At 45.3% G+C, this 24,317-nt stretch overlaps 1 protein-coding gene across 3 annotated transcripts in view; it reads right to left on the reverse strand.

Moving 5' to 3' along the window:
* Positions 1–652: 652 nt before the first annotated feature.
* The window catches only part of CHFR (checkpoint with forkhead and ring finger domains), a 30,849-nt gene continuing 7,184 nt past the window's right edge, over positions 653–24,317 (reverse strand). For 2 of the 3 annotated variants that reach the window (XM_054997060.1, XM_054997058.1), the window contains exons 3-18: positions 23,990–24,089; positions 19,145–19,254; positions 17,616–17,675; positions 17,217–17,429; positions 16,516–16,731; positions 15,221–15,377; positions 12,783–12,937; positions 11,258–11,420; positions 10,424–10,575; positions 8,768–8,887; positions 6,101–6,184; positions 5,597–5,667; positions 4,790–4,877; positions 3,029–3,136; positions 2,231–2,303; positions 653–1,435 (exon numbers count right to left, since the gene is read on the reverse strand). In XM_054997060.1, coding sequence (XP_054853035.1) covers positions 1,393–1,435; positions 2,231–2,303; positions 3,029–3,136; positions 4,790–4,877; positions 5,597–5,667; positions 6,101–6,184; positions 8,768–8,887; positions 10,424–10,575; positions 11,258–11,420; positions 12,783–12,937; positions 15,221–15,377; positions 16,516–16,731; positions 17,217–17,429; positions 17,616–17,675; positions 19,145–19,254; positions 23,990–24,089 — 1,913 coding nt within the window. In that variant the 3' untranslated portion in view covers positions 653–1,392. The remainder of the gene's footprint in view (positions 1,436–2,230; positions 2,304–3,028; positions 3,137–4,789; positions 4,878–5,596; positions 5,668–6,100; positions 6,185–8,767; positions 8,888–10,423; positions 10,576–11,257; positions 11,421–12,782; positions 12,938–15,220; positions 15,378–16,515; positions 16,732–17,216; positions 17,430–17,615; positions 17,676–19,144; positions 19,255–23,989; positions 24,090–24,317) is intronic. The other variant, XR_008598136.1, reaches the window with a different exon arrangement.

Genomic DNA, 24,317 nt, shown 5'->3' on the forward strand with positions numbered 1-24,317 from the left:
TTATTTGTGCTGCTCTTTCTGCTAGCTAATCCTAAAACCTATGAAAAAAACTACACACCACCCTATCCCAAGACATAGATAAAGTAGGGGGTGGAAAGTACAACTGTGCCTACAGCAGGAGAATCCAAAACCAAGAAACAAACAAATCTGCCAACGTTCTGTTCAGTGAAAGGAATGTAGGCAGATTCAACCAAAGCAAAGCACTTTGAAGTCCCATTGAGATCAAACGCTTTACGGCAACTGAATCATGTCCATTTCCCTGCAACTACCTTGAAATTGGCCTATGATCAGGCAAAAGGTATGCAAACAGATAACCAGAATGACAGAGTTGTGAGTCCCCCTAGGAGGGAGGAGAAACGTTAACAAAATGGCAAAAGTGGCTCTAAAGGTATGGCTGCAGTTTCTCCTTAGAGGCTTTTTCCATATATGTAGTCCATAAACATATGGGCCAGAAATTCTACGGAGCCAGTGAGGGGCGAAGTGTTCCAAGTACAATGAATGCCAGAAACAAAGGAGAGGCGGGGAGGGGGGGGGGGGAGAGACAGACCACCTCTCAATTGCCTGAGACCCCAAGGAGCAAACTGATTAAAAGGGGGAGAGGAAGGGGCAGGGCCATGAAGTTTCCAAGGCAGCATTAAAGCCTGGTCTTTTTTTTAAGGTCCAAATTTATATAATTACCTGGCAAAGAAAGGAGTACATCCTGACTGCACTTATTGGGCACTGTCACACTTAAGTGGGCATATCCTAGAAATGGCAGGACATTTTCTGTCATGGACAGTTTTAGGTGGGTAATGGCATAACCCACCAGTGGCCCTTCTGGGCCACGCTGATCAGCGGGAGATCACTGCTGTGCAACCAACCCCTATACAGACACAGCCAAAGGAGTTCTGCATGACACCTGTGAAGTTGGAATGGATGAATGTTTAATGGGCAGGGCAAGGTCCTGCCACACGGGATTGCAATTCCATGCGTCCCATCGCTCTGAAGCTCGTTCCAGATGTTACGCTGTGCAACAATAGCTCTCAATTGGTATTAACGTACAGAACTGCTCAGTGCCTACCCAAGCCCCTTCATTACTCGATGCTGGGAGCATCATTTGATTCAGAGATGCTCTCGTGTGATAGAAATGTGAGGAAACAGGTTGGGGAGGCATCATGAATGTTTTTTTCACTGCTCTTTCAAAAGGGGAGAAAAGTACACCCTGCAAAACATTACAAATGGAGGAGATCGCACCAGAGGAAGAGAGTTACTGACTCCCCTGCCATGAGGGAACAATGGAAGAATGACTGTAGAGTCAGCATTTCAAGTTTAATTTCTCCTTCCCTTTCCGCTCCCTTCCCTTTTAACAGGCCACAAGAACTCGGTTCATTTCAGTGCCCCCCCCAGCCACCTTCAGTTTTTGAATCGTGTCTGTTCACAAATGTGATTGAATTTCCTGAAACAAAAACAAAAAGTGAACAAAGTTAAAAGGCTCGCACAGCAGGCCGTGGGAAGCAAACTTGTAAAACCAGCAGAGCTCAATTTCACTGTTAGGAACTCAGGGAAATATTGATGTATTAACCCAACTCCTCCTATAAAAATTAAGATCTGATAGTTGTAGCATTAAAACCCAGTGGCTTGTGTCTTACTGCCACATGGAATTTCCCTCTTAGTTCCTGAAGCCCCTTCTACCCCCGTCATGGGAATCGATCATTCCCAGAGCTCCTGGATCTACAGGGAGCAACAGTAGCCTGGGCTTGAAGGAGAAAGAACAGGGCCTTGGATTTGCTCCTCCTTCCTCTTCCTCAAACTGAGCTCCACTGAGGAAAGCAGTGGACTTCATCCTCCACATCCCTCCTCACTCCAGCCCCGCCACTGAGCCACACGGCTATTCCTCTGCACAGGTGTCACAAGCCCCGGAATGAAGCCACGGAAGGGAATTCAGGAACAAAGATGAATGTGAGGAGTTTTAAAACAGGGCAAAGCATCTGTTTTGGCTTGTGCTGAAAGAAGTTCAGGGTGCTGGCAAACAAATAGGGTGGGGAAGAGGAGAGGGTTCGGCTTGGCTACACATCTTGGGGGCCAGCAAAGCCCCATCAGTGCTGCCAGCCCAACAGGGACCTGCCTTGGCCCCACCTCTGCCAATGCGGATGATGTGCTGTTGTCTGGTACGTGGGCCTGGTGTCACCGTTCCTTGCGCTAAAAACTTTTTATGTTCCAAGAGCAGTAGGGGCAAGGGGACAGAACTCACATGGCATGGTGTGCTTTGACCTGAGTCCGGCAGTTGCGTCCCCAATAGCAATCAGGACGGGACGTCACAGCCACTGGAAGACAAAACAAAAGTATTTAATGTCTCACTGAGATTAGCTAAAAGCTATGCAAAATGGAAAAGAAATAAAAATCAGTGTCGCTGAAATGACCGTTAGCTTTTTTAACCAAATAGTAGGCAATTAAGTAACAATAAGGATCACGAAATTGAAACTGACTGTGAGCTAGAGGCCCAAACAAAACTTCAGACAGATACACAAGCAGGGCTGAGCCTGAGACTAGAATTTTTAATATCACAACCAACAGACACAAAAACAACTACTCACCAAGATTCGAGTCCAGTAGCACTTTGAAGACGAACAAGATTTTCAACGTACACGCTTTCGAAAGTCAACGTTTATACCCTGAAAATCTTGTTGGTCTTCAAGGTACTACTGGACTCGAATCCTGGTGTTCTACTGCGGACCAAAATAGTGACCCACCCGAAACTACTCACCAGATTTGTTTCTTAGATCATCCTGCCTGCCTTAATTTACAATGTCAATTTTCTGCATATGTGGGGAGGTTCACTGCCCCACATAGGGAAATTTCCAGTCCTAACCTGGTCTGTGGATGGCCCCATTGGGTGCCGTCAGTCGTGTGCACTGAAGCCAGCCAGTTAGATATAGCAATGCATCTGCTTTACAAAGGAAAGGTAACTTATACAACATGCTTCTTAGAACCTCAAGCATTTTTCATAACTACATATTAGTCCTTCTGCTCAATGATGGTTTTTCCATACCTGGCAATTCAGAAACAGGAATATTCTGCCTGTACTGATAAGCCAGCTCTCGGAAGCTGCGGAGGCCACAACAGTAACAGAGCACCGTTTCTCCAGTAATTCGGTAATCTGAAGGGAAAATCAGGGGTTGCGCATTAAGAGCAGAAAAGAAGCTTCTCTAAACATTCCACATGGCAATGCCTCTTCAGAGCGAGATCGCTACAACTGTATATATTCTTGTAAGCACCCTTTGCATTCCATCTCTGCCTACAATGAGAGGCATACAAGACTCCATCACAACGCACAGAAAACTGACCCGCTTGAGTGGCAGAATTTTAATTCATTTATAGGCCACCGTTCTGAAAGCTCAAAGCATTTTACAAATTCAACATCACAACACCTAGAAAGTAAGCAAATAAAATAGCATTGAACACCCAGTAGTGAAGCTGGCCAGTAGTGAAGCCAAAAGCCAACTGCAATGGGTGTTTCTTACACCTCCTGAAAGCAAGCACACGTTTCTGTGGATGGCTAACTCAATTTTCATATATTGTATGTCTTAGACCATTGTTATCTTGCCTTTCTATGCAGGGAGTTCCCCAACGGCTTACAATAACAGAATACTCCCTCTAAAACCCAGCCATAAAAACACAATATTAAAATACTAAAAGCAGGCGACAGCAAAACAAAAACGGTACAGTAGCGCGCTTCAAACACCAGACCAAACGTATCATTTAAAACAATTTCAAGGCAGCAAAACAGAATACGAAACAGCACAACTGTATAACAACTATCATATAACAGCATCCCCAAAGACCTTTTTAAAAAAAAGTCATTACACTAAAAAAAGTCAGCTGATTTTAAAGACCTTCCAGAAAAAGATCAGAAAACCAGCGGACGAAATAAACACACATTCTCAAATGGAGACGGTCATGCAGCTTGGGGGCCACCAAGCTGCTTAAAAAAGCCCTGCCAAGAATGCCCACCCACCATCATAGCTGACAGTGCAGGCTGGCTCTTGTGGCAGATCCTGTAGCCTTGGGACAAATGCCCTCAAGAACTGGGGCACTATAAAGGGGAGCGTAGCTGAGAAACTAGTGCGAGGGAGTTGCACGGGAGAAATTCCTGGTGGATTCCAACCGTAATAATTATTAGCTGCTGCAACGGAGGTCATTTAAGGTCGCCTCTGAATCTGCTTAACACACTCACATGAAGCTGATTTAGACTGAGTCGGACGATTGATCCATCCAGGTCAGTTGACTGCTCAGACTGGCAGCTGCTCAGCGTTTCAGGGGCGCAGGCAGAGGACTTTCATGTCACTTACTGCCTGGTACTTTTTAATTGGAGATGCCAGAGGCTGCATCAGGGACCGTCTGCATGCAAAGCTCTTCCCTGCTACTAGACCGTTTCTTAACTTGGCATACAGAACTGCAATTGGCTTTTCCTGGACAGGATTTCCTTTGAGAAATCAAAGTAGTTGCTGAAAGGCAAGCGTGGCCCCTTCAGAGTTACCATCCATCACTGAGGCATCAAGTCAGGAGGGGGGGAGGGCCAAGAGGGAAAAAAAAACATTCAAAATTAAATTTGGGAGCCATCTAAGAAGAGAGGAGGTATGAGCCACAGCTGGGGAGGAGACATAGGCTTGTTCTATACACTGGAAGTGACATGCTGTATCTGGTCATCACTTCCTGAGCCTTAGCATCATACTGTGGATGCAAAGGAATTTTGGCTGCTTCAAGAATCACAATCCAAAAAGCCAAGCTAGAAGGAAAAGAAGAGGCCTACCTGACAATACAAAAACTCCTCTTTGAAGAGCTAGGAGACTTTCATTCAATATGTTTTTCCATGTCAAATTCCTGGATGCCAGGTAATCCTAGAAGGGGAAAAGGTGTCGTTAGAAGGATTCCTGCAAGGTCCCCATACCAAGTAAATTATTTTTCTAAAGCGGAATAAATCTCTTTCCCCTACTCCCCCCCCCCCCCAGAATTGGGTATTAACAAGCAAGAAGGGAGGGATAGATGTTGGCCAGTTTTATGGCACCAAAAATGTAATATCTATTGGTAGATACAAAGCTGGCCTGGGCATTACAACAACCATTACAGTGTCTAACTAGCCAGGCTCTGGTTTTTCAGCCTAACCCAGGCACCACCCACATAGTCGACAACGCAATCATAAAAACTAGAAATTTACTTTTTAAAAAACCCTAAACAAACAAGTTGCCTGGATGTTAGATTTACAAAGGTCTCCAACTGGCAGAGACTAAACAGCACATTTTCTCTCATCCTTTCCTTTCCTCAGCTGCTTTGGCACCACTTAAAAAGAAAAAAAAGTTTTTTCTTTGAGGTTTGGCAGCATGGTAATGTCATAGAGCCAACTCAGAATGAGGGCAACACTTTCTGCCCTCACTTGGAATGGAGGAACATTTACGGCTTCTTCTGTAGCTCAAATCCCACAGACTAATTCACCAAAATGGAAAGGGATTCATTTTAAGAAGTGCATTTTGTGGGGACTTTTTAAAAATGACACGTCTCCCCCACTTCAGAAGAATATTAATACTGATCTGATCGTACATTCAAAAAACAACAACTATACCTTTAAAATATCTGATTCATAGTGATTGTTGTTAAGGACACCATCTAGACACTTGTCACCAAGATTTATTTCTGTTAAGGGGGAAAAAAGAAGCACAGGGAAAATTATTTTTGCTCTGATACATCTAAGAGCTATTTCTCTTCTCTCGCAACTAAGAGTCCTTAAATTATTAGTCAACAATCCTAAACGCCCAGAACTAGAGGATGGTTTCAAGTAAGGGCTACAGACTGATCAGGGACCCTGTGCTAGATTATTCCAAGGTCAACGTAGGTTGTGGGGAAACACCTAAATTACATTTACCTAAGTAACCAAACAAGCTAAAATGGTACATGCTTGCTAACATAAACTTCAGAGCACCAAGCTAAAAGGATTTTGGAGCCCAAGCCCTTCAAAGGCTTTTGGTGTCATAAGCAAGTAAAAAGCATTTTAGGTCTGAGAAAAAGTTTTGAAAGGTTCTGCCAGCAGTGGAGGGGAAGTTTAAAGACAACAAGCCTGCTGCCCTACCACAGAATGGTGCCAAGCAGCCGAAACACGCCACCCGAGTGCAGCCCCAATACAAATGACAAAAGGGTTGTAGACAGATGGTACCTGCAAACACAAAGCAAAAAAAGAGAAAAATATGGTGGTATAAATTTCTTTGTATACTGAGTGGTCTCATAGCATAAGTCTGCAAGCCATTTTAATATTAAAAAGGACCGAAAAGCCATTCCATAAACCCACTACTGTGCAACCTTGGGAATATATAATACAGTGGGTTCCTGAACCTTGTCCTTTGCATAAAAAGTTAATGAACACTACTGGTTACTGGAAACTGGGAGTAGACAGCACCTCTCCTCCACTCGTATGAGCCTGCCTGAGATCAGCTGCCAGTACTTTCCATGTGACGATGTTCAGAAATGAGATTGGTGGACATGTGAGAAAGGGCCCTTCTCAGTAATGTCCCCCCCCTTTAAAAAACAAAACAAAACCTTGGAGACCCATCTCATGCCCTCACTTTTGGCATTCCATAGCTCAGTAAATACTCTTGTATCATGCAGGCCATTTGACATTAGATGAATTGGCATTCCTTGATGAGTTTTCCTACCACTGATTCTGCTGTTGGAGACTAGACATGGGCCTGATCCAAAAAAAAATTCCGATTCAGCTGTTCGTGGATCTGAGTTGCCCCCACCCACACAGCAAGCCAGCTGTCCCGGTGCGCTGCGGAGCTGGTGGCAGTGTGAGTGGCTCGGAGGCTGCCTGCGCCGTTCACCTGCCCCGCAAGACAAGGGGCGGCCGGCTTGCCTGCACGCCCCTTGTCCTGGGGAAAGGCGAACGGCGCAGGTGGCCTCCCAGCCACCCGCATTGCCTTTTGCCTTTCCCCAGGACAAGGGGCAGCCGGCTTGCCCATGTGCCCCTTGTCCTGGGGAAAGGCAAACGGTGCAGGCGGCCTCCCAGCCTCCCGCGTTGCCTTTTGCCTTTCCTTTGTGCCCACCTCCTTCCCCCTCCCTCCCCTGGGTTGCTGCTCCGTGGTTGGAAGGAAGCCTGCTAATCAAGGAAAGCTGGGCTTCCATTCGTGTTTCGAGGGCGACAGAAGGAGGGCAAACAGCTCATTTCCCTGACTCCGTTGCCCCGGGAATAAATTACTAGCGCCAGAGTGTCTGCAATTCCGAACAGAAACTGACCCATTCGATCAAGTCCCAAACAAGCAAACTCCCAACCGCTGGATCGGTTGCCATGGACGGAACCGATTAGCTGAGTCACGATGGCGAAAACGCCAAAATCGGGGGGGGGGGGGGTTGAAATCGTAATTCAGATCGTGCCCATCTCTATTGGTGACTATATTATTGCCAGTTCTTATAGCATTATGGCTAGTTTACTGCTGCTTTAATTATTAATTGTGGCTACACTGTAGCTAGCTGTTGCTGCATTCTGATTTTAGTTCTTTGTAAGGGCAATTCTTTCCTTCTGGGTTCCTCCATCTCACCCAAACTTGTTGGGTTGAGTGCTATTTTTGCAGAAAAGTGGGATAAATAAATACATTGCTTTTGGGTCAGCTGAGCAGGAAGTACTCAGACTCTCTTGAGTCATTAACAGACAGCGGGAGGAAGAGGAAACAGAGAAGGTTGATCCCTTTTAATTGTTATGCAGCAAATCTCCAAATGCTCAGCAGGAGCAGAAGTCTAAACTGTGTTCCTTCCTCCATCCATAAAGGAATACACCCTACTTCTTTACCACTGTTTTTTCTGACATTTCACCATGCCTCAAAGAACTTCATTCACAGGGAACAACAGGGCGAACCCTCAAAAGGAATCACATACCGCACCGAGGACAAAAATGGAACCTGATGGTGGTGCCTATTTAAATATATACCGCTTGCTCCAGCACAAAGGCTCAGGGGACATGCAAACTTTTTAAAGTCATTTAAAAAAAAATTTACCCTGTTAAAACCAGAATCAAATTCAGTCAAGTCAAAATGTGTCGAAGTCATTCCAACATCTGCTGGTTTAATACAGAAAAACTCCTCTAAGAGAAGAGCCTAAACAATACCTGTAGAACTGCTCAGGTTCAAACTCTGGTGTATCTCCAAGCAGAAAAACTTCCATAACTGTACTGACAACTCATTCCCTTGCTATAGTAATATGGGAGCTTGAGACTGATCTTGGGGTAGGTATGATTAGAGATTTCATGATGCGATGACAACTAGGCCATAGTGCATCATATAGCAGACCATGTTGCTTGTAGTTGCCTCTGAGTTTCCATTCCATTCATGTAGAAAATTTTCTTCTGTAAGCAACCAGGTCTAAATGATTTCCAATGCCTTAAAACAGTAGCCCAGCCAATTTTTTTCCCTTTAAGTGTGTGCGTTTAACTTCTAAACACAAATTAATTACCTTGTACTGTGGGACAAGCTAGACAAGAGGTTGGGAAATCTGTGAATGTACCTTTCTAGTGAGTTCTAAGAAGTAAATTGCAGCTGCGAGGGACACTGATTTGGATTAGGGCCACAAGGTGTTATGGGGAGGAGCGAGAAGGGGTTACAGCCAGACCCAGATTTACCACTTCAATGAGAAGTTAAGTCTTTGCTACATGGGATGGGAATAATCACGAGAGAAAGAGAGACAGCGCACACCGAACAGAGAGGACTAACTGAAATCTGTATAAAAAAATGTGTAGAGATTGCTGGCTTACATTGCTGGGGGGCGATATGTGGATTCTGCTCGCGCTCCGCTCTGCGGTCCGGCATTGACTGGAAACAGCATGTGCAGATTACATGGCTTCCTTGAGCAGGACACACGTACTCCTGGACAGCTATATTTGAAAGGGGGAGAAAAAGGGGAAAGAAAGCAAACAAATAAGGAAAAACATCAAAACATGTAGCATGAGAAGAGACAGGCAGGGAACAAAGAATGCATCTAATCATCAGTTTTTCCAAACCGTTCTGAAGAACCCTTTCACAACCTGTTGCGAAAACTCAATCACAGAACTTTTAGGGAAACCTTTTCACTGTTGCTGATGATCTTAAGGGAACCCTTTATTTATTTAATTTATTTATTGTCCGTCTTTCCCATTGAGACTCAAGGCGGATTACATAGTGTGAGATTCGCACAGGCAATATCAAGGACGTTTCAATAAACAATGCCATTGGATAAATTAATGCAAGTTTACAAAGACTTAACACTAGCAAAAATCTAATACAAAGTTGAAGAAATGCTGAAACAGAGCATAAGTAATTCTAAGATTGATATTAGACAACATAGAACAGTAGGGTCATATTTAACTAAATAGAGTCACCCAGAGTTCTCTAGAATGCAGGAGGAAAACCAGGGACCAAATCCAACTACAAAGCAGGGCCATGACACATACAAGATAAATGTAATCCCTCAATCAGAAACTCCAACGAAGTATGTCTGAAGATTGCACTCTTCTCCTGTAGAGATGAACTCAGAGAACCAATGGTCCTGAGTAAATCCTAGCCCATTTATGAGTGGTACCTCATCAATCATGTTGTTAATCTTTGATCATTAAAGCTTTTCACCACCCGTCTCAAACTAATTACCATTGCCAATGACTTGTGGAAGTTATCAGTCCATCCAAATATATTACTGATGCCAGCCGACACCACTGAAATCCTATCACTTGTTGGGTATAGAAGATTCTACTTTGGGGAGATTAAGCAGGGAACACTCAAAAGGCAATTTTTAAGGGCCACAAGCCCTTATCTGGATAGTTTCTGGCAGTTAATAACAACAACATTTGATTTATATACTGCCCTTCAGGACAACTTAATGCCCGCTCAGAGCAGTTTACATGTCATTATTATCCCCACAACAAAACACCCTGTGAGGTGGGTGGGGCTGAGAGAGCTCTGAGAGAGCTGTGACTCATCCAAGGTCACCCAGCTGGCTTCAAGCGGAGGAGGGGGAATCAAACCCGGCTCTCCAGATTAGAGTCCCACGCCCTTAACCACTACACCAAACTGGCTCTCAGGCAGCCATGTTACTCTGTAGTAGCAAAGTAAAACTTATGTCCAGCAATACTTTGGAGACTAAAACTTTTCCCAGTATATAAAGCTTTTGTGAGTCAAAACTCATTTTGTCAGGTAAGTAGTTGGTATTGACAAAGTGAGCGTTGACTCACGTATGCTTGGACCCTGAAAAATGTTGGTGCTACTGGACTTAAATTTTGTTTTATCTTGACTGCTACGGCTTCCTTTTTGTCACCCCAGCCCCTACAGATACATTGCAAAACCGGCTGGGTCTTACAGAAAGGAAAGAGCAAAAATCTCGGCAGGACGAAAGTCTCTTGTTAACTGCAGCCCTTGATGCTGTTCCTTATCACACTGACCTGTTGGAAAGCTCGCAGAGGTAGACGGTGCATCTGGTGCATCCCCCAATGCCCGTATGGCTTCCGTTTCTCCCTCCTGGCCTGCAGGGAGAAGGGGCTGAGTCGGCGGCTGACGAGATCCTGGACACTGTCTACACATGATATAGGGCTGGCTGGAAAAGAGGGACATAGTTAGTTTGTGGAACAAATACATGAAAGTCAATGGGAATACAATCAGATATTGCGTCTGTTGCCCAGCATAAGACAATCAGACAATCAGCCTTGCCAGTCTATCCTCGTTAGTCTAGCATCCCATTTCCAACAATGCTTTTGGGAATGAAGCCTGGACTACAGAACAGCAGTTTCAGAAACAGCCATTGGGGCACTATTGGTTACAGTGTTGAATTAGGATCTGCGAGACCCAAGTTCACATGTCCAGGCTGCTGGGGAAGCTTGCTGGGTGATCTTAGGCTGGCCGCACACTCAGTCCAACCTACCTCACCAACCTACCTCCAACCTACCTCACAGGGCTGCTGTATTAGGTCAATCAAGGGCAGCCAGCCAGATGCCCTGGACAACCTACAAGCAGGGAATGGAGGGCAAAGACTCCTCCTTTTATTACCTTCACAGCAGCTGGGATTCAGAGATACGCTACTTTTGAACATGGAGGTTCCATCCAACTTCATGCCGGGCAAAGGTTTCTTTGAATCTGGATCTCCCAGATCCACGATGCCCCTCTGGACATGCACTTGCTTTCTTCCAGACACACCATAACTCTTGTGAATGGATACAGCTATGTCTGAACGAGGACAGATGATGTCAGAAGGCAAAATCCAGACCCGTTAACATCCTCACCTAATATCCGAGGATTCGCTATCAACATCCGAGAGCTCCAGGAGATCTTCAGAACTTCCTTCTTCATCCGAAAAGGACCTCCGCACCTTTGGCTGAAGCATGTCTTGAGTGATTTTGTTCCGGGCATCCATGCTTCGCACATCCTCTTCATTGCGGCACTTGTCTAGGAAGACAAGAAATGGGATCAGCGTTTGAAGTTTCCATCACACCTTTCTCTGAAATGGCTCAAGGATGAATCATCCCGTCCCTCATATCAATTCAGACACTGGCCCATCTAGTTCAGCACTGTCTGGCAATGAATCTCTGAGGGACCTAAGAGAGAAAGGCTTGCTATTATTTATTATTTACATGATTCACAGCTCAACTTTCTCACTAGGAATCAAGGTGAATCATGCTTTCCACGATCCTTCCACTGGAGATGGCAAAGACTGCAGCTGGGACTTTGTGCATGCAGAACAGGTGCTCTGCTATCAAGCTCTTCTTCTAAAGCAACATCTAGTCAGTTCAATGGGGTCTGAATACGGATGGTGTAAGGCATCTGAGTGGGACTTGAATTCCGGACTCCCAGCAACCAAGGTCCAGCACCTCACTAACTGACCTTCTTCATTTATAGCCTGCCTTTCTTCCCAGTGGGCACCCAAAGTGGCTTACATCATTCTCTTCTCCTCCATTATATCCTCACAACAACCCGGTGTGACAGATTAGGCTGAGAATGTGTGACCACCCAAAATTACCCAGCAAGCTTCTAGAGCAGAGTGCAGATTCGAACCCAGGATACCTAGATACTAGCCTGACACTCTAACCACCACCACCTCTAACCACGGCACCACACTGGCTCAAACAGGCTGGAGGGAAGGAGATTCTGGACTGCACAGGTTGCCGTTCAGAATCCCAACCCCCCACTTGTTTCACATAATCAAATTTCGAAGGAACCCAGCAAGGTCTTTGTGGCTACATCTGGACTAGTAACAATTCATATTTGTGAATGTGTTCTGCCTGCCCCAACTGTACTTGGCACGGGTGCATTGGCGCCAAGACAGATGTAAGAACAGAAGCAGCAGCAGTGACAGACTCTTAAAACGGCATGCTGGTAACACTGGCAGTAGCGTGGGATCATATTTGCTGCACACAATGTGCAACCGTAGCACGGGAAGAGATGTGTATGTACACACGTGAATTATTTCTGAATGATGGTAGATCCTCAGCTTTTACCATTTTCACTTGCTTATGACACTGCAACCAAGATGCAAAAAGGCACAGAAGAGGATTCTTTATATACATATTTCAGAGCTGCTAACCAAAGCTTGATTTCTTTTGTTTTGAAAAAAAGGATGCTGGATATAAAATTTACTTCAAAACTAACTTCTTGCAGGGTTGCATGCATGTTCTGACGAAGCCTTACAGCGGACCGAATGCCACTCAAGAGTCCCACTGGCTTCGATGGAACTTGAGCACGGTTCACTTCCTGGGTTGTTTAGTAAGTGCACTCATTACTATCCACAAAACCTGCTTATTTTCCACTTGCCTGGATGCTGAATGAGATAAGCTTCCACCAAGTTGTTCAGAATATGGTTTTTACAAATGCGCTCCACCGGACAGCGGCACGTCGGACAGAGAGACGAACGCTCCATCCACCCTGAGTAGCAAGCAGCGCAGAACGTGTGCATACAGGGTTGCAAACTAGAGAGAGAACATGCGGAAATAAACAACAACAATTTGACCGTGAGACATGGAGTGGGGAGGAGTAAAGGCCACATTCAAACCTCTGTGACCGGCACCAAAATGGAAGCATTTGCCCACTTCCTTCTCTCCTTTCTGGTTTGGGAGGCCTTCGAACAAACTCCAGTTGGCTGCAATGTTAAGTTCCTAGGGATGCTGAAGCTTTGTTTCTGCTCACTGGGATTAAACCAAGGTTTAGGATTACTTTTGAATCCTTCCTCTCAGGTGTGGTTTGAGAGTGAAAGCTGTTTAAAAGGAAGCAGTGAAAAAAGTCCAGGATTTCAGCACAGCCTTGATTTCTCTGCTCTTAGCAGGAGCAAAGACGAGAGCTCAACCTCCAGTTTTACAATATGTGAAATGTGAACAGTTTTGAGTTTTTAATCATTTAAAAAGCGTGCTGCAAAACCTGAATAGAGACCAAAGTTACTGTTGTCAAATTGCAGGTTGCAAGAGAAGGGGGTGGGTGAGAGAGGGTGGCTTGTGACAGCCCTGCAATGCAGTTTTATTACCCCCTCGCTGTGGTGGGGTGGTGAGAGCTAAGAGAGAAAGGCTGATGACAAACCTGTAAAGAATTTCGCTGTTAATACTACAGGAGGGGGAGGCTAAGAGAAAGCAGTTTATGAACAACAAATTCCCTTCTAATTAAAACTGCCCCCTCAACCCAAACCTTTGTATTCCCTTCACTTTCATGGAGACGCGCTGTGCATTTAACCTTCTAACCACGTACAATGGTGAGTCCAAATCACAGGGGGAAAGCTAGGCAGATTTCTTGGCCTGTGCCTGAAAGAGGCATCTATTAATTTGGTTGCTTCCTTCTTCCATGGAGGAGCTCAAGGGAGCATATTAAGTTCCCTCTCCCCTCTGTTTCACCCTCACAAAAACCTTGTGAGGTAGATTAGGCTGAGAGAGAGTAACTGGCTTGAAATGAGCCAGTGAGCTTCATGCCTGAGTGAAGATTTGAACCCAGGTCCCCTGGGTCCTAGCCCAATGCTTTACCTTATATTCTACTGCCATTGTGATGCCCCCAGCACCGATTGGCTGAAGTGGAATGCCGGCTCAGAACCTTTGGCTGCTCAGGGAACCAAAGCAACAGAAAGGCTCTGAAGCAACCCATGCAGCAGCATCCAGTCTGGAGGGAGAAAAAGTGGAGAGCCAGAGAGGCTGGGCAGGACAACTAAAGGCAATGAGGTAAAGTAGGCAGCGGGTGAGACAGAGCTGAAGAAGTCAGGAGCCAAGGTAAGGCCAAGGCCAAATGTCACATCAGTCCTAGAGGCAGGAGAAGTTGAGAGGGGAAGCAAACAGGACTGCTGAGAAGATTCAAGGGCTGGGTGCCTGACTAAAGTTGCCTAGGGTTGTTAGGCCTGAAGTCTAGCCCCTGATAAAGGAAATCAGTCGGTTGTAACTGCTACAGTCAATAAAGCATTGTTACCCAGGCATTGTATGGGGGGGAGGGGGGCGGTGAGGAAGGCCAAACAAAGCTGAATTTCAAATCCAACCCAAAACATTGCAGGCTTTTCCTACAGGGGTAGCATACCAAGAAGGGGAGAAGCCTGAACATTTCTAAACGGAGCATTTCCATGCACCCACTAAATATAACGAAAAGAACCCAGATATTTCCCAGCTGAATGTTTGCAAGTGGTCCCTGGAAGAATGGCCGGGCTTAGTACTGCAGGGCCACCTTGCAGTCAAACATTGGCCTGGACTCAGAAACTGGCTAGCAAATGCCATCTTCACAGGTGGCTGAAATAAGGTTCATGTGTACTACGTGGATGATGCGGATGCAAGCTGCCTGGAAAAAAAAATGTCCACATCTGTCTGCATTAGTTCTTCATTAGCTGCAGGGTCAACTGTAATACACGCTTGGATCAGCCTGTGAGAGAGGACCTACTGATCAGTCTAGCACAGCTCTCCTGGGTCCCATTTTTTAACCCCCGACACTGGTATACAGTTCCAAAATCCTACAGGACAGGAGCCTCTGGGTGCTTTGCAATGCATCGGGACCAAGACTGAACACTTCCCCTACCTGTGAATCGCCCTCCTCCCTAGCTGGTTTTCCCTTGGTGGGGACAACAGCACCATAAGAGCTGCTGCTTTCCAGGGGGAGAGGAAATAAAGTGGTTACTCGTTCCTGTTCCTCTCCCATCTTTGCCCTGCTGGCCCAGAATCTGGCTGGCATCCCAAATCCTGTATATGGGCCTGCCACCCCTGCGCAGGATTTGGCCCACGGTCCCTGGCCATCCATACCTGACACAGTCGTGCAGCAGTTCCTGGCAGATAATGCAGGTGAGCGTTTCTTCCATCTTGTCCGGCTTCACGTTGGCTGACTTTGGGTCCTCGGAGCCCGTTTTAATTGCACATTGATTGAGGATGGTCACCTGAAGATACGAGGTGGCAATGCCCTCTGCAAGGGAAGGACGTATGTCACAATCACAGCATTAGAAAAGCTGCCCACACACAAAGACACAACGTAACCTAGCACACTGTGGCTCAACTGGCAAAATATTCACTGTTGAACCTTGGGCAGTGTGGAGACTGGCATGTATGGAGCGGATTCTCTTGCAGGGCTCTCCCTGAGGACTCGGCCTTTCAAAAGGGGGTGGTTTAGACTGCTGGGAACAGTTTCACCTCCACTAAGCAACCTGTTGTTCAGATTAAGGAACCAGGTCAGAAGCAGCAGTTATATACAGCCAGATAATGTCTCACTGGCTGCTCAGATCACCTGATCCTCCCGGTCTGAAGGCTGCAGTACCCCTGCTGGCCATTTATACGGGGGCACTGATCAAGCTGGTAGTCTGCTCAGCCTGCAAGCTGTTCCAGGGGCACAGGGAGTGAGGCAGCCGGGGGCCCTGCTGCCAGAGCTGGAAGCTCACTAAGAGAAATGACCGTATGCTGGGAGCCTGGAGAGGAACAGGCCATTGGATGGCAGTACTGTTAACAGCAGGGCACTTCCTGTCATCACCTACCTCTCTATCCAATCTTCACAAAACATGTTTGTGTGTGTTTAAAGATTCATTTTCAACTGGCAATGTCTGCTGTAGGGATCATAATTTATGGCCACTTCCTTTTAGCCAAATGCTAAATTGGGGCTACATGACTTGGTGATCACTTCTAGTTCTACAAATCCCAAGATTACAGCGAATTAAAACCAGGATACTAAACAGTAGATGAATCTTGCCTAGTAACCTAGAAACTGACCGTTGCCTACATGAGATCTTCCATTGTATGTTCACAAATTAGCAAGTGGGTCAATCTCAAAAGCAGAAATTCAATTGCTCAGTCTGGGGCCAAGGGAACTGTGAAGCTTAGGAGGTAGGATACCAGCGGTGAGGACAAAGGAGCAGGAAACTTTTACAGGACTTAGAGACAGGAAGGCTGATGGTCCACAGAAGCAGGACCTGTTCATGGGGGAAATAAATTATCCAGGGCCGAAAGACAGGAAAAGCTTTCTGGGGCTGGTAGGAGGGGGTGCTGAGCAAAGAGAGAGAACCAAACAAATCTTTGGCTGCAGCTCTCCAGTGCAAAAATCTTTCTTCACTAACCTCTTTTTACTTTCTTCCTAGCAGGCTCCACGACTTCCTCTTCACCCCGGCATTTAAGCTCAAGCATCGGCGATGCCACTTTCTCTTTGACCCCTGAAGAAATGTCAGAGGGTTCGGCGTTTACATTTGGCTGCTTATGCTCAAGTGATTCTTTTGGACGACACACTTCTTGGACGGGCAAAGCAGGCACAGGAGCAAAACCGGAAGACTGCGGCCCTGCCATAGGGAAGCACAAGAGCGACAATGCAGAGTTCCGCCAACGAACTAAAGTCACCAGTCGTGGTTACTGATTCCTCCTCTAGCAGGAAAGAGATGGCTGGAATGGCCCCAACCCCAGAGGATCTATTACTCGGGGTGAAAAGGGTGTCTGAAAAGAATGCTCTCCCCGAGGGTGACTCAAGGCCCTCAATTCCCACTCTTGAACAGGTTGGGCTTTGGGAATAAGAGGATTGTCAAATGAACACATGGAACTGCCTGATACTGTTGCACTGAAAGTTCAGTATCATCTACTTGGACTGGCAGTGGCTCTCCTGGGTCTCAGGTAGAGGGGTCTTCCACATCATCTACCACTTGATCCTTGTACCTGAAAATGCCAGGTATCGAGCCTCTGGCATGAAAAGCAGATGATTTCCTCCCAGTGAGCCACAGCCCCACCCGCTAAGGATCATGAGATGCTAGGGCCCATCAGATGGGACTTTTACCGAATGTCGAAGGATTATCCTGCCCGGTGGGCACAGACTCGGAGAGAGAGGTAGAAGCAGCATTAAAGAGGTTGGATGTCGAAGTGGATGGCTGTGGTTCATCATCGCGAGGCTGAGTAGCAGATGGTAGTGATGCCATTGAGGTTCCATCATTGCTTTTTCCGGTATCTGAGGTATCTTTGGTCACATGGCATGTGCTTTTAATGTTGGCTTCTGTAACGGGAGGTGGGGAGAAAGGAGTGCAAAGGACCTCCACTGCAGGGCAAGTTACCTCCACAGATCAAGGCTGCGAGGAATCAGGATTCCATAAAGACTGGCGGACTTGAAAGGGATGGACCCAATCTCAACCGCTCGTCTTTCCCCCACCTCTGCAGCCCTTCAACTAACAGCTTTACTCACCTACTGGCTCATTAGCTGGGTCCAGTTTTGGGCTTAAGGATTCATAGATATAAGCAACGTCTGAAAGGAGAGAAGACCATTTAAACTGGATTGTTCTCAGCAGGCAACATGCACACATTTACCAGAAGAGGTGTCAACTGCTTCCATGTGGACATGTTAGGTTGCATCTAAGCAGAATTAGAATACTAGAAAAACACTATATATCCTGACCAGCAGCAGTTTTCCAGGTCTCAGGCACAGAAAGTCTTTCCATCTTTTTGCTGCTCAAAACCTTTTAAAAGGAGCCGCCACAAATTGAACTAGGAACCAACTACCTGCAAAGCAGATGCTCTGCCGCTGAAACCCATGGCCCCAACTGACCTCTCCCCTCCTTGCTTTTGCACCAGTGTCCGTCAAGAGGCAGAATTGTCCTCTCCAGCACTTCTTGGGTGAAGAAGCAACATTATCCAGTACTTGTCATATCCCAGTTTATTAACCAAATATACTCTCTACCCCACACCCAGATCTCTCTTTCTACTGTTTGTTCAGTCATCCATTCTGCCATAGCATGTCCTGCGCTGGTTGCTGAAACTGCCAGGATTGGCAGTTACGGGTGTGCAAGTAGGGCACATATGCACACACTAAAATTATTTTTAAAAGGCAGCTCTGAAATAAGACACCCAAATGCTTGTCCCTTCTGAAATGCAGCAAGGGGCTGGGGGCGGGGGGGAAGAAGCAAGATCGAAGCAGCGAATCCACTTCCATGGATATGTTCATTGGAGCATATGAAAAAAAAGTACACATCCATAAACGTATGAACACTAGGGAATCTACATGATCAGAAATCCTGAAACGGCAGGCATCACGATTATGTGGAGACAATCATATGTGCAGGGGCTCCACGAATGAGCTCCAGTGAATGCACACAGGTCACCTCTGCAATCCTGACAATGAGTGTTCACACACACCCTTAAAAGGGCTTGTTATGAGCGAGAAGTGCCAGTAAATAGGGAGCGTTCCTGGCACAGCAGGAATGTTTGCAGACTGCCATCACGTTTCCCTGCTCCCCTGGATTATTACAATTCTGTGTGTTCCACTTATGTCCATAGATCCAGAGGAGTTAGCCGTGTTAGTCAACAGTACCAAAATATCAAAGAGTCCAGTAGCACCTTTAAGACTAACCAACTTTATTGTAGCATAAGCTTTTGAGAATCACAGTGCATCTGACGAAGAGAACTGTGATTCTCAAAAGCTTATGCTACAATAAAGTTGGTTAGTCTTAAAGGTGTTACTGGACTCTTTGCTATTTTGCCACTTATGTCCATCGTCAGCGCTGGAGTCTACGAGACAGTCCTCTGCTTCTTGGCAAGGATTCATAGTCCTGCATCTTCTCTTTTTTTTAGGCCTTGGGAGCAGGACCACAGAGAGCACAAACAGATGTGTCCCATTTTATGTATGCTTGAGGAAATGTTCCATGCTCTTCCATCTGTTCTAGAAGAAAGCGTCACCGCCACACCCCAAGGCTCAGTTAACAAGCAGCATTCCCTTACTGTTTTCTGGCTCGTTTTTCCTGTAAACAACGTAGATCACATCTCCAGTCTGCAAAGGGCAGCTCTGCTTCTTCACCACCTTCTGTTTATTAATAACTGTTCCATTTGTGCTGTAAGGGGTAGAGAGGGGGATTGTAAACAAGATATCCTTGTGATTGAGTGAGGGGAGGAGAAAAGGAAGTGATAAACAAGAACATGTAACAGAGCTGAAAGACACAACAAACTTCAGAAGCAGAGAGCGCGGCATCTTCAGGTGCAACGAAAGTAGTATGACCCAGGCTCAATTTACAACAGAACAACCCCTCCTCTCCCCCTTTGCCTGCTAGAATTTCTATATCACCTCCTGATGACAGAATATTTGACAATATCTGACCTGACAAGCAACAGGCATGCCAAGCTGCATTGATCAGAACCTGAACGACTACGGACATACAAGGCCAGATGTCAAAATGACGTGTTTCAGTCCTTAAAATAAAAAAGCTACTGCTGCCACCTGGTGGATAACTAACAAGATGAAAGCAAACCAGTAGGAAAAATCAATCACAGAATGTATCAAAAATAATGTAATCGAGTATCAACTCTCTAAGTACAGTCAAGAAAATCAATAACAGGAATCAAATATAAATGCAAAAACAGGTGCACTCAATCAAACCATGTGCACCTGTATATTATACAAGCAATGCAAGAAATCCAACAGGAAGACATCCAAAAGGTAAGTCCAAGAAGTCCATATGGCTGGGAAAAATCAATGCTTATCCACCTGGTGGATAAGCATCTGACTTCTCGTGCAAAGGGAAGTCTGGATGGCAATCTCTTGAATACACGTATAAGAACCGCCACAAAAGAGAGATTAACCTTGAAGAAGCTGCATTTAGAATGGTATGCCAAGATCCATCAATCATGCTGAAGCTAAGTGGGACTGGGTAGTGCCTGGATGGGAGACCGCTTTGGTACACCGTATTACTAGGATCCTGAAAGCTCAAATCACAGAGCTGTCTAGTATAGCATCCAGTTTGTTACAGTGGGCAACCACATATTCTGGGACGCCCACAAGCAGAGCAACAACCCTCCTTTGGTAAGACACTCAGCAACCGGCATTCAGAGGTAGACTGCTTCTGATTAAGGAGGTTCCATTTAGCTATCTTTGTTGATAAAATCTACTTGCCTTGATTCCCGTGAAAGAAAAGTGAGAAATAAAAAGCAGTAGAATGGATTCTCATGATCCCACAAATGATTTGATGTTTTCACACTTATCAACCTCTTAAAAAACAACAACTGTCCCAACACATGCAGTGTACATAACTGGTACTAGGTTGTACTTATTGGATGTTTTATATTTAACTGTTCACACACGCCCCCTTGCATTTATTTCTATTATGGTAGTTCTTTTTAGTAAGAGAAAAACAAGGAAAGGTCAGCCCCCAGTGCCGGTGTGAGGAAAGTGTCACAATCCAGCATGGACCTTTTCTTGCTTACAGGCAGCCTGTTAACCTGAAACAACTACTCACCTATAATGATAAACTACTTAACTCTAACATGGACTCTGGCGCCAAGGCCTGCAACAAACCAAGATGCCAACTTTGTTCTCATGTAGATCTGAGCAATGCCCTCAGTGGACCCAACAACATCAGCCACACCACCTCGGGTTCCTACTCCTGCTCATCCTCCAACGTGATTTACATCGTCTCGTGTCAGCAGTGCCCCTCCACTCTCTGCATTGGACAAACTAGTCAATCCCTTCGACAAAGAATTAATGGACTTAATAAGTCTGACATTAAAAATCAAAACATTCAAAAACCAGTGGGGGAACATTTTAACTTTCCAGGACATTCAGTTGCTGACCTAAAAGTAGCAGTTCTCCTGCAGAGGAATTTCAAAGGGAGATTAGAAAGAGAGACTGCTGAACTGCAACTGATAACGAAGCTCAAGACAATGCATCCACCTGGACTGAATCGAGACAATGACTTCCTGTCTCATTACCAATGCTAATTTCTCCACACCCACTACCCTTCCGCATACCCCACCCTATTCAATCACACCTGCCATTGTCATTCACCGGCTATTATCATTCAGCTTCTGCAATCGCTCCACTCTCCAAGATATAAAGTCAGATAGACTCACATTCTAGCTGTATCTGAAGAAGTGAGCTGCGGCTTACAAAAGCTACACATTTTGTTAGTCTTATAGATGCTACTGGACTCTTGCTCTTTTCTGCTGCTACAGACAGACTAACACGGCTACCCATCTTGATCTGAAAATCCTGTTGGTTTCTAAGGTGCCACTGGATGAAAATCCTGCTATACCTCACAGGGTTACTGTGAAGGTAAAATGGATGAGGATGGGAGAAAGATATAAGCTGCTTTGGGTCCCTGCTGGGAAGAAAGGCAGGGTATAAATGAAGTAAATAAAATAAGGGAATGACAGATGCTTATAGTTATGTAATGTGTGGATGAAACTTTTTGCTCTCTCTCCCACATAACACGAGACTTCTTGGGGGCCCCCAAAGATGGTGATGGGCTGTAGATTCAGGACTTCTTCACACAATGCATAACGAATCTGTGGAACTCACTTCATTGATGGCTACTGGTTGAGATGGCTTGAAAAGGAAATTAGACAAGTTTATGGAGGATAGTCACTGGGCATTTCCACATGGCTTTCTTACTGCAGCACTTTTTTCAAGAACACCAATGTGATTTCATTCACTATTTATCTTGTTTCTTTGGACATTTTTTCAAATTCCAACCACATCAGTGCTATTTTCTTTATTGTCCCCCTCTACCAGGTTTTTTTTAAAGTCAGTAATAGCTATGTCACTATAATATTATGTTATAACAGTTCTATTGCAACAGTGTACAAGTTCTGAGCTTTAAAAGAAATCTCTAGCCCTTTTCATTGCAGAGTTTCAAGGGGACAGGTCCTGGCTGCACATTTCTCCTTATTACTCTGCAACCAAAAGAGACAGAGATTTACTTTTTTTAAAATGAAAGCTAGGAGGAACTAGTACCTTTATTAAAAGGCTCTGACCATACAACTATTACTGGGTTTTTTTAAGAATGAAAGAGGTTGTCTGGTGGCATGGGGAAGGGGATGCAGAGAAACTTTCCTGTGGATGCTCTAAGGCCACTACAGATGCTGCTGGAATGAGAGCTACATGGAAAATTGTCTCCACCTGGAAGCACCCACTGGTATTAACCACAATGCATGTCAGCTCCTTTTCTGTTTAAAGCCATTCCCTGAAAGGTGGTGCTTCTTTAAAGGACCATTGGCTGGTCCCACCTACCTACTCCCACCTACTCCACTGATGACATAATGCTGCTTTGTCTTCTTGGTTGGGTAGCTGCTAGAAACATACTGAAGTCAGAGTGGTAAAAATACTAGAACTCCTGTACAGGGCAAGTCAATGTTTCAAAGGTTCAGCCACACAGGTGGGGTAAATTTCTCCCGCTTTTAAAATTCTAGAGCCGAGTTTTCAACTATGGATAAAAATACCAGTTGTAACAAAAGCACTAAGGCTGAGATGCAATTCCTCAATCACAGAAAGAAAGGATTTCACACAAAAAAGCGAAAACCCTTTGTTAATTCTGAACTAAGAATAGCAATCTCATATTGCTTTCATGCTCCACTGGCTTTAAGACCGTGACTGCTCGCCTCTTTTTACTGTATACGTTTTAAAAATTGCCATGGTTTTAAAAATGCTGCTAATTTCCTTGGGCTTCACAGAAAGCAAGGTATATTTTAAGCAAAAGAGAAATTCATCTGGCTGTATTTGATTATGGAGAAGAAACAGCTCAGCCCTAGGACTAACTGCTCCAGCCGTCATTATCAGTATCTAATAACAAAGTCTCTGGTTCACACATCAATTATGAAAGCACCAAAAGCAGGCTACTTGCAGACACAGGGGTGGTGGGAGAGGCCCCAGGTAGACAGAAAAAGTGACTTTGTAAGTTAGCCAAAAGAACAAAAACAAGCAAAAACAATGGCCTGTCGAGAAGCACAAGATGTTGAATGCAGCTAATAAAAAGGAGGAAAGGAGGAGGGAACTTAGCCAGCTCCAACCGAAGGGTGTGTAAATTCCTGGGAGAGGGAGATTTGCGTGTGTGTGTGTGTGTGTGATATTTCCAAGTTGTTCCCCCCTTCCATGATTCCCTGTGGGCCCCGTTGCCAGCTACATGTTGGAAAATTCCTGGAGATTTGGAGGTAGAGCTTGTGGGGGATAGGGTTTGGGGAGGGGACAGAAACTGATCTCTGTAGTCCGAAGAGCAGATGTAATTCTGGGACAGCTCCACAGGCCAGCTGGAAGTTGCCAACCCTAGTGTATCCTTTAATAGCAAACTGGTTAGCCTTGTGCAAACAATTGCAACAATAAAATGGAATCACCTACAGACAAGACAATGGATTCTGCATAATTTCCAGGTTGTAGAAAACTGTTATCCTATTTAGAAGAGAGAGATAAAAGCCAACAAGTGGTACATATATTCAAAGCCATCCTGTGTGAACAAAACATTAGAAAGAAAAAGTGACAGAAACAAAGGGGAAGGGGAAGAACTGGCCCCAAAAGTCTCCCAGCCAGTGGCATCCTAATAGCCAGTATAACTGTCGTAATTTCCCCCATGACCCAGAAAAGGAGCCTTGAAATTGCACCTCACTGAAAGACTCTGAAGAATTATTCACAGGATGCTCAATGCCCCCACAAAACTTACAGCGCCCAGAATTGCCAAGGGGGAGCTAGGGCAATGAATATGCTTTAGGGGTCCAATGAGGACAAGGGACCTCCAGCACTCCAGCAAGACATTTGCTCCAGAAGAACACAACTGGGAAAGCAGGACAAGTTCAAACAAAACTGACCTGGTATCCTCCAGTGACACCTGACCAGATGCTTCATCCACTGTTATTTTGCAGTGATCTCCAGACACCAGTTTGTTGCCAGGAAAGGACAAGTCACAACCTATGAAATAAATGTGAATGTTAACATGTATGTATAATTATCCCCACATGTTTTTCATATTTGTAACGCCTCTGAACAACTGGCGAGATGCCTCTAACAAGCCAAGAAAAAACAACGGACAGCTGGCCATCTAAGTTGCAGGATATGTTATGCAAGGTAAGGCCAAGGGGTGGAGTTGTGACGATCTCAGAACACAGGAATGATGTGGGATCAGACCACAGGTGCATC

The sequence above is a fragment of the Eublepharis macularius genome, chromosome 13 (assembly GCF_028583425.1).
Source record: "Eublepharis macularius isolate TG4126 chromosome 13, MPM_Emac_v1.0, whole genome shotgun sequence".
Lineage (NCBI taxonomy): Eukaryota > Metazoa > Chordata > Lepidosauria > Squamata > Eublepharidae > Eublepharis > Eublepharis macularius.